Source organism: Corythoichthys intestinalis, chromosome 4, assembly GCF_030265065.1.
Source record: "Corythoichthys intestinalis isolate RoL2023-P3 chromosome 4, ASM3026506v1, whole genome shotgun sequence".
Classification (NCBI taxonomy): Eukaryota; Metazoa; Chordata; class Actinopteri; order Syngnathiformes; family Syngnathidae; genus Corythoichthys; species Corythoichthys intestinalis.
The window spans coordinates 49,664,666-49,675,322 of record NC_080398.1 but is presented as its reverse complement, the minus strand read 5'-3'; the positions used below and the strand labels follow the sequence as shown (position 1 = coordinate 49,675,322).

At 39.3% G+C, this 10,657-nt stretch overlaps 1 protein-coding gene across 3 annotated transcripts; it reads left to right on the top strand.

Moving 5' to 3' along the window:
* LOC130914551 (prostaglandin reductase 3-like) lies at positions 1-10,578 on the top strand. Of its 3 annotated transcripts, none has more exons than XR_009062960.1 (3): positions 1-595; positions 2,314-4,250; positions 5,462-10,574. XR_009062960.1 is itself a non-coding variant. In XM_057833827.1 (2 exons), the coding sequence occupies exons 1-2, from the start codon at positions 306-308 to the stop codon at positions 3,242-3,244; spliced, it is 1,221 nt and encodes a 406-aa protein (XP_057689810.1). In that variant the 5' UTR covers positions 1-305; the 3' UTR covers positions 3,245-10,578. The 3 variants fall into 3 exon arrangements, 1 of the variants encoding a protein (XP_057689810.1); XR_009062961.1 differs by having other exon boundaries at positions 2,314-4,254; XM_057833827.1 differs by having other exon boundaries at positions 2,314-10,578.
* Positions 10,579-10,657: the final 79 nt, after the last annotated feature.

The window sequence follows — 10,657 nt, the reverse complement described above, 5'->3', positions numbered from 1 at the left end:
GGGGAAGGGGGAGGGACTCCAGCGACGCCGACTAGCGCGTTGAGTGCTGCTGCTGTGCTTCTCTTCTGCTAGGCTCGCCACAACCAAACGTTTAAGTGTGAAATACTCTACGTATGGAGGGATACGTTTAGCATACGCAAACGAGAATCGCGCTACGCGGCACAGAAATGTTTGTGTTCCGATCGAAGCAGCGTAAAGGGCTTGTTTGAACAGAGCTGGGCCTATGCTGTACCCGCGGAGGACAAGCTTCTAGCAGGCTAAGCACCACCTCAAGTTGCCGTGAACTTTGTCACATTTCGAGGGCAATGTCCGGTCCGATGTGGGCGAAAAGTACTCGGGGGGCGTTTTTGTTCTCATTTGTCCGCTCGAGACGGCGAGGGATCGACTCACTTTCTGGACTTCTTCCGGTTCCGAGGCGCCCCATCATCGACATGTCCTACTCTGCGCACTTCATTGATTTTAAAAGGTCGTCCATACCGAGCAGTATGAAAAAGGTGGTCGTAAACAAGCTGAGTCCCAATTTTCGAGAGGCCGCCTCGGTGCAAACTGTTCCGGTACCGACCCCCGCAGACGGCGACTTACTCGTCAGAAATCGGTAAGTTGTCATTTCTGCACATTTTAAATAAAGACCACTATCGTGTTATCTGACTATGTGTGTATTATTATGATGTGTTCACAAGTTGGAAATGAAAGAAGGGGCTTAGCCTTACTTGCCTCGATTCAGCCATGTCCACCAGAAGCAGCAATCATCCACATCACAAGATGGCAAAATACGTGAGGAATAAGAGCTGTACTGTAATTCCAAGTTCCGCCCTCTCTGCATTTGTCTATCAATCCATCTCGGCATCTCCCTCTCTCGCTCTCTCTCGCTCCCCTCCCTCTCTTCACGTCTGTCGACGTCACCAACCTGCATACACAAAGTCATGGGGGGCCCACTGGTACCAGTAGATGTGATGATGGACGAGGTGCAGCACCATCTTTTCCCCTATTCAAAGGAGCAGAATACCGGTCACTCTGCCTCCAGGCACTTTTCGCACATTTGTGCACAATTCGCTTCCAACGAGGTTAGGACAAAACATGATAGAGTTTGAATTTGTAAATCCTTCCGAAAGCAATATTTCACCTACGCTTTTTAATAGATCAACATATTTGACCTGAGGTTTTATGTTAAATACACCTTTCACAGTCTGCTTAGGTTTTATATTGTGGCATTTACAGCCCAATAAAATGTAGTTTTGCACCAGTCTGAGTGAAGATTACACTATAGCATTCAGGATTGTCATTATATGCTTGTAAACAAAGACCTTTGACCATTGGATACTTTGCGGTAGTTGGTCGCAGCAATATCACACTACCAATATCACACTGGTGTATCTCGGCTGTTTTAATTTCAGGAAAAGGGAAAGGATTGAGCACGAGCCAATGTTGATACGCATGCTTTATCTTCTATACATATGAATGTTGTAATATCTTACAAACCTGTTGTGGAGTCTGTGACTTGTCTGATAATTATAACGGATTGAAAGTATTTTCACAAATAAATGATAAAAGAGTGCATAACACCTATGTGAGACAAAATGGAATTGTATATCTTTTCAGATTTTTCTAACCCCCGTCTCCGCCATAGTCAGGAAGATCGCTTACAATTTCGCATTGGAATAATTATAGCGATGCGTCATCAAAATAAATTGATAGCTTGGCAACTTTGTTAATTTCACTTTTAAAATTTAGCACTTTTAAATTGTCTGTCTTAAGAACATAATTTAAATTATAGTGACTGATTGGTAAAGTTGTATAATTAGGATCTTTTTAAATAGATTGGCATGTCAATATCACAATATCGTTTTCAGTTTTGCCTGGTGCATTTTTTTTAAAAATTCCATTCTTAATCATGTTATTCAATCACCTTGACCCATCTCTTGCCTGCAGAGTCTTTATCTGCACATGCTACACGCGCAGTAATGAGACTCAAATGCTGATCTGAAAGACAGTTTATTTATTGACTTCCTCACATGTTTCTTGCCGTCATGTTGCCAAAGATAAAAACAGTCGTCCTTGTGTTGAAGCAACTATGTATGTTTTCAAAGTGCTGTCTGTTATGAGAGTCTGAAGGCTATGAATCATCATATCATGCATCGTGTTGTGTGATAAAAGCATTTCCAGTCAGTGGAGTATAAGGCTCTCTTCAAGAGAAAAAGCAGATCATTTCCAGAACAAATCCAAGTGCCGATGTATCTGAAGACAGAGCATTGTGTTCACTGTTGTTTGTCTCAACTTTCATTGTAAATGTATGTTTTGTTCTTTGTCTTTCAGTTTTGTGGGGATCAACGCCTCTGATATTAATTATTCAGCAGGCCGTTATGACCCGACAGTGCAACCTCCCTTCGACGCTGGATTCGAGGGTATCGGCGAGGTCGTGGGCCTCGGCCTGAGTGCCAGCTCGCGCTACACTGTTGGGGACACTGTGGCCTACTTCAGCAGTGGTGCCTTTGCCGAGTACACCGTGGTTCCCGCCAAAGAAAGTGTGCCTGTCCCTTCTGTGAAGCCTGAGTTCCTCACCCTGCTGGTCAGTGGCGCAACTGCCTACATCGCCTTGAAGCGTCTGGGTGACCTGGCCAAAGGCAAGACAGTTCTGGTCACAGCAGCCGCAGGAGGAACAGGACAGTTTGCAGTGCAGTTTGCCAAACAAGCAGGTTGTCACGTGATCGGGACCTGCTCATCCGACGAGAAGGCAGGTTTCCTTAAGTCCATCGGTTGCGACAGGCCAATTAACTACAAAGTTGAGGATTTGGCTAAGACCCTGAAGACCGAGTATCCAAAAGGCATTGATGTGGTTTATGAATCAGTCGGGGGCAGCACTTTAGAACTGGCCATTAACTCTTTAGCTAAAAAAGGCCAACTGATCATTATCGGTTTCATCTCTGGCTACCAATCTGCGTCGGGGATCCCACAGTTCAGAGGGGCAACGGTACCCGTAAAGCTGCTACAAAAGTCGGCAAGCATTCGAGGTTTTTTCCTTCCCCACTTTATCAGCGACTACAGAGAGGCTTTGACTAGCATGATGCAGATGTTTGCCATGGGCAAACTGATGTGCGAGGTGGATTATGGGGATTTGGCTCAAGAGGGGAGGTTTGTTGGCCTGGAGTCAGTCTTCCGAGCTGTGGACTACATGTATGCAGGAAAGAACTTAGGCAAGGTTGTGGTAGAAGTGACACCTCTCTCCAATGTTAATAGTAAACTGTAAACGATTTGCACCAAAGAATGTTGCCACTTTAAAACATCAACAATGCAAATATTGAATGTAACAAGATTATTTGCCATGACTATTTTCTGAAATTAACAGCTCAGCTATGCAACTTTTTTCAATATACGTGTGTAAGACATTTTAAAAAAAAAAAAAAAAAAAAAAAGTGAGTTATTAATGTTAATAAGTCTTGTCTGATCAGTTTGTGAATTTGATGCTTATGACAATCAGTTTTGATAGCAGGAAAAAAAAAACTTATGTGCACTGAAAAAAATGTATGAATCTAAACTTAGTTGCCGCTGCAAAATGGTTGCAATGTTTAATGTTCAATCCCACCCAGTTTCACTCATTTCACACCAGATGCTTCACTCTGCTAGCTTTTAGCGCTCTCCAGCACTTCATCTACCATAAATGTTTTATAGACTTCATTGTTTGTCTTTTAGAGGCTTACGTGGATATGTCAAAAGTGAATACTGCTCCAGGTGTTCCTGATATTTTATTACCTGTGTGTAGCTGACAGAAACACAATCCACACAATCAATCTTTGCCTTCACATGCCCCAAAGCTGCAGCTAATAAAAATGTGTCCAGTTAACTAGCAGACTTAAAATTTCCGTTTGTATTGCAAACAGAAAAAAAGTATTTTGTAATGAGTTGTTTTGCTCTACTTGACCTTTGACATGCATTTTCATTCCTATGATGTGTATTAAAAAATATAGCAGTGAACATTCTACAGATTTATGCATTCTGCATAAAGGCTGCCTATAAAAGCCCTTTTAGATAAAAATAGTTTAGGTAGTAAATAAAACTGGCAGGAATTGCTTTAGCCTTAACGCACTGTGAACATGTTATTTCCTTATCCAGGTGGCCGCACACATTGCAAGCCAATGTGATGTACTTTACAGGTGTGACCCAGCGTGCACGGTGGCTAACTTCAGCAGATGGGACAGGAAATCACAAACCCACCCAGCCAAATTTGCTTCAACTCTGTAGAGCAACTCGGAGAAGTGGGTAAATTCAAAATTTGGTATTGTTATTGCTGTTACTAGGAGGTCTAGAAGTATTTACATAATAATTACCAAGTCAAAGTTCTTTTACCAACTGGATGCTGTAATTAAGGTGAAAACAAAACAAGATGGGGTGATCGAAAGCACAAAAGGTGATCATTTAATTATCACAATCACCTTTGTAGCACGGTAACACCCCTTGTTACTTGAGCATTATGGAATAGAAAAAAAACAGTCACAAAAGGTGAGAGGTGAGACAATGCACGTGGATGTTTGGATAAATTTAGCATTCTTGACTACTGTTTGCATCTATGTTGCATGGCAATGAGGAGGCCAGGTTTAGCATCTCTTCAATTAACAGGAGAAGCCTTGTCTCTGCGTCCTCCAGGGCCCACCTGTACCTTGGCTGATTAGTGAGCAGTCACAGCCCCAATTAGAGAACACAGGAACCTGGAGAGACAACACTCTTTATTTAATTGGATTGTGTTGCAGACAGAGGCTCCTTACCTGCTACACAGGGAAGCAACCTGGAACTGTTGGGAGTAAACAAGACATTAAAGACTAAGAACGTCTTTTAAAAGGAGTTTCTGTGTATTAGCGTAACTGTCTATCAATTTCAGGAATAACCCAAATCCACTCATCACTTAATTATAAATATTTGGTACCGTCCACTAAACAGTTAATACAGGTTATAGAAGGACTGGATCAAAAATTCCATCTTTTGAAAGATAATGCGTGTTTATTAATACGCCTATAGTTTACTATGGAGTCGTTAGTATTAGTCACTTGCTGATTGACAACTCGAGGTCCTGTTCCAACTCAGAACAAATTGTTGTCTATCACAGTGATTGCCTGTGTCAACTTCTGATCCTTGCAAATGTGAACAAAGTGATACAGAAAATGCAGAATTTGACTCCATCATACAGTAATATTGTACATTTTATAATTAGGGGAACATGTATAGCTGAAGGATAAAGTCAAAGTCGAAAAACATTTCCAGTATGATGAAAGTATAAAAATTGGATGACCTCAATCATGGGGTCAGTTAAATACGTTATCCATTGAGTAACATTTATATAGAAACAATAGCACTGGTTCTTAAAATAGAAAGTTAAATGAATTATTTTCCTCCTTTGCAACTACAGATTATATTGTTAAATCCAAAAGCAAGAACTCTCTCACTTCATTACGATTTTTTTTTTCTAACTCAGGTTTCTGCCTGCTGTAACATGTGGCACGAAACAAAGACATCATTGCTGTTGTGTGGACCGCCAGATGCCTAAGGGACATTGGCTGGCTGTTGGTGCTGCCAGACAGTCCAGTTTCTTTCCCTGCAAGTCAGTCAGACACCCTCAACTCCCCAACTCCCACAGCCCCCGTCACTCATGCCTCTGTCTAATTACCAAACCTAAAACCCCACTCAACTAATTAGCCACAGCAGACCCAAGAACTGTGAGTAAAGGTAAAGAGATGGCTTCATTCACGAGTGTGCCCGCGTGTGCGAGCTCGTGTGACAGAGACAAGAAGGGGGACAAACTGGAATATTTCAGACTTGTTTAAGTGAGCCCATCTCTTCAGCCTATTAAAGTCATTTATTAAACGCTGCGGAAGCTAGTGAGGTTTGCATGACACAGTGATGGGGAATGTATTTATTGAGACCATGCCACTGCACATCCACTCCTTTTTCCCGCTCATCCACACGCATTCACATTAGTTGTCCATCATCAGCGGCAAAACGCAGGGAGAAATAAATCACAGTATGCAGCGGCACCATTTTTGTAAGTCATTAGGAAGGGGCAAACTAATAACTTTCCAAAGAAAGTGTCATATGTTTTAACCTCACCTCAATAGAGAATGTCTCCCTGGAGGATTTTTGTCAGTGATTGTGTTGTTGAAGTGGAGGGAGCAGAGGTCATTGGATCTTACGCAGGGTTGTGCTAGTTGCTGTCACGCGAAGAACCCATTGAAAAGACACAAATTGCTCCTGGGCAGCCTTCAAACACATGACATTTATGAGGTACAATAATGAGTGTGATATGCTTAAGAATCGGTGGCATTAGCGGGCACAAAAGATGGAGTTGGTGTTGGACACATAAGAGTGATGAACTGGGATTGTGTAAAGAACTCATCTGTTTTAAAGGCCTGGTCTTGCAGAGTGTTCACTAGAGTTCAATAAGCATTGATTTGGGGGTTGGGGGTTGAAACATTTTTTTTATTATTATTATTATTGATGCTTGGAATAATTTAAATTGAAGAAGTAGGCACACTCATCAAAATCTATTGAGATTAAGTACAAGAGCTGTATCACAAAATAGACAGGTATATGAATGTAATGTGAAATGATGATTGATAGAGAAGTCTTAATTTATAATGTTTAATGCAGACGTAGTTTGCAGTTGTACAGTATATAGCTATATTTTTAGAAGTACAAATGAACAATGCTGTACCTGAATAAGTTTAATAAACAAAAGTTAATGTGCTAATTCATATTTGGGGGAATGTGAAGTGAAAGAGGTGTATTTTAGTTTTTGAACGTTTTGGTAAACTAGTTTGTTCTGTGCCATAGAGCATTTTTTGAATGGTAGTTTATTTTTCATTCAACAGTGCCAGGTTTGGTCAAACTACACATAGAAAATCCTTCTGAATACATTGTACATGCAATTATTGTGCAATTTAGGAAGGTCAGTATGTGTACAGTACTCGTCTCCATGACATGCAACAATATACAGACAGTCTTTTGCTGTGTGTGCATTTCTTATTTTTGCCTTTCATGCGTATTATTTTTGGAACAATTGTTATTTGTTGACAATTGAAAATTAAAGAGGACTGTGAAATTCGGCAATTCAAAGAATGGACAGGGGGAAAAAAATTAATTCATTTTCTCTCTAACCAGCACAAGACTAAAGAGTATAAAATAGCAAATTGCTCAATTAAAAAAAAAAAAAAAAAAAAACAGAGTTTTCAAAGGAAATTGCCTCAAAATTCACAGTTAGCTGCGGGGAAAAAATATTGGACTGAAATCATCATATCAAATAAGAAGCAAGATTTTTGTCACATCAGTGACATAAAAAAGCAACAAAGTGCTTACAAAGTGACATGAAATTTGGGATAGCCCAATAACATTCTAAGATTCAGAAATAAATGAATGCATGCTTGTAGTGATGGACACAATGTTTTAGATTATGACTGCTGAAACATCTTTTACTATCATTTCAATTGAAAAAAATCTTTTTATATTTATCAAAATGGAAATTGATGTTTTGGATAGTCCAATAACATTTTAAAATTCAGAAATAAACAAATCCATGCTTGTAGTGGTGGACACAATGTTTCAGGTTATGACTGCTGAAATATCTTTTACGATCAGTTCAATTTAAAAAAGCATTTTAATATTTATCAAAATGGAAATTGAATCTTTATTTCAGTATTTATGTTGCTACTTAACATTATTACAACTGTAAATATTGTTAATAAGCATTTAACTAAATATATTCTATCCTTTTTTCATCAACCACGAAATTACAAATTTACCAACAAGTTTAACTTATGTGTATGAACGGGATATTTGGTTTTGAATATTACAGAGTTTTCATGTGTATTGATAAAAATCTTTCGGCTCATCACAAAAAAAAAAAAAAACTTTGGCCAGTTAAGAGCTGAATATGAGTAGACCCCTGCACAAAAAAATACATTCACACTTACTTTCACATTTATTTATACATGTGACCAGCGATTAACCCAAGATTGCTAGGATAGGCTTGAGCTGACAAACAAAGACAAACATGAGCGGTAATAAAAATACATTGGATGGATCACTGGATTGTGTAAAACACAACAGTACAAATCATCCACGCCCAAAAAATGTACTGTTTTACTTGTTGTTACATTGTAGGCATTCAAAATACAGTATATACTGTATTCAAATTATTATTATTCATCAGAAAGCTAGACAAAAGTAACTTGCAGACATATTGAATGTGAAATGATTTAGTTCGAATTCATTTAAGATTATTCATTTGATGATAGTATCAAGCTGTGTGTGGTCACGTCCAGGTGTAAATGCACCTACACAACACTGTTTTTAAAATATCATACAACTGCATGTTTAAATGCATCATATAACACCAATACAGTATGATTTGGAAAGAAATGCTTTTAGCCATCTGCACAACCTGGTAAAAGATACAAGCAAGCAAACAAACAAACCGACTTAAAAGATGCAATCGCACACCACATTTATCATTTTCACACCTATATTAACCCTTTGTCAATGCTTTATGCAGCCTCTGGTGGGGGTTAGGGTCCACCAGCTGCATCTGTGGTGATGTAGATATGCATTAAGGTGAGAGGTAAGGACACTATTCAACACTTTTACGATTAATGACTGCATTCTCGCTGTTGCCTTGCTGACCGGCCCTCGAGTTCCATTGGCCGGATAAAGAGGAAATGAGAGACAGTGCTGCGAGGAGGAGAGAAATATGAGCATTCTGTCGACAGGATAACGGACAGGTCCTCAGTCCCGTTCCCCCAGGTCCGCCTGTCCTCATTCTTTACAGGCCGAGAAGGCTAGCCAGACAGCGTTCTCTGCGGCCAAGGACACAAGGGTGTCAGCTACGCGTCTGGCTAACATCGTTCATCAGGTCGCATCGGTAATGGGTAGCTCTCTGTGACAGTGGTCATCAAGACACAAAAGCAAAAGGGCTCATAAACATTACATGACAGATGGCTGGGTGGACAGCTTTGGACACGGGAGGTGGGGGGACTGGATGGAGAGTGAGATATAAAGTGGGATGGTGAAAGAGAGGCAGAAGGACAGAGGTGGAAGAGAGATCACAGTCTTATGAAAAGTCTCAAGTGCAGAATGCTTTATGAACGCTCGTGTTCAGTGTCACTGTGAAAGGATGAACTGGAAATCACAAAAGGAAATGCTTTGTGGCTGCTGCCCAGCAAAAGAGCTGAGTGCAGTTAAAAGCCATAAATCTGAGTATAATGTGGCAAGAATTTCCAAATCTCTTTTACTGTTAATCATGCACAAATATCCAACTCTAAAACAGTAGCTGTATCAAAACCATTTATGATTCTAACAGAAGAATTAATTTAACTTACGGGTGTTTTTGTTGTTGTATCTTGATTCTCATGTTATAAAAGAGATAACAAAGAAAAACATTGGATACAATGCAGTTTTAAACCACTGAAAATAACGTGGACAGTAATAAACATGTTGCTAAATTAGGGCTGTCAAACGATTGAAATTTATAATCCCGTTAATCACAGTTTAAAACTTAATTAATTGTAATTAATTGCAATTCAAACCATCTCTAAAATATGCCATATTTTTCTGTAAATGATTGTTGGAATGGAAAGATAAGACACAACACAGATAAATACATTCAACATACTGTACATAAGTACTGTATTTGTTTATTATAACAATAAACCCACAAGATGGCATTAACATTATTAACATTCTTTCTGTTAAAGGGATCCACGGATAGAAAGACTTGTAGTTCTTAAAAGATAAATGCTAGTACAAGTTATAGTAATTTCATATTAAAACCCCTCTTAATATTTTCGTTTGAATAAAATTTGTAAAATTTTCAATCAAAAAAATAATCTAGTAGCTCGCCATTGTTGATGTCGCTGAGCGGTGACGTCACATGGGCTTCCTGCCGTTCTTCCACAGTGTCTTTAACTACGTAAGGTAGGAATTGAAGTACACCACGAGGTGTCAATGGCGAGTTTTAAATTACTTAGAAATCAAGCCAATGAGTGTGTTTTGTCCCTCGACTTACGCCGTAGTTCCCTGTTTACTTGTTCATCCATTGTACTTCACGGTGATTTGAGTGCTGGCTTCACAACGTACGAGACCTCTGATAGTTTGTATATTGTGACTAAATATTGCCATCCAGTGTATTTTTTGAGCTAAACGAAATGTTTGAATAGTTTGTCCAAAGTCTGAGTAAGTTTTACGTGTATTTTGCATAGCTATTTTGATTAGGATTGCTGTGCTTTCACGAAATGATACTTATGTTTGTTGTGAAAGAGTTGCCGATGCATATGCCAATAAACGGCGCGGTCCAATGAACGCCTGTGTCCACTCGCCTTTCTCTGCCTCTTAGCTCTTAGCTCAACGTGCAAAAAACTGTGTCATTGTCGTTGTAATCTGTTTGAGGCAATGCATTCCGTGCATGTGTTAAATACGTCAAATATTTTAACGTGATTAATTTAAAAAATTAATTATCGCCCGTTAACGCGATAAATTTGACAGCACTATGCTAAATTAATATTTCTCAAACAATTTGATTCAAACTAGTCATTAGAATGGCGTGTGTCTGATATTGTAGTGGATCTATATAGATCGTTGTAATGCTGTGGCTTGCAGTGTTGTTAATCTCACTTTAAAAAAA

What these genes read in the sequence shown, in the direction of transcription:
- LOC130914551 (XM_057833827.1), top strand. Translation starts at nt 306, where the DNA reads ATGTCCGGTCCGATGTGGGCGAAAAGTACTCGGGGGGCGTTTTTGTTC. An exon ending in GACTTACTCGTCAGAAATCG is followed by an intron (nt 596 to 2,313) that starts GTAAGTTGTCAT and finishes TTTGTCTTTCAG; the next exon opens with TTTTGTGGGGATCAACGCCT.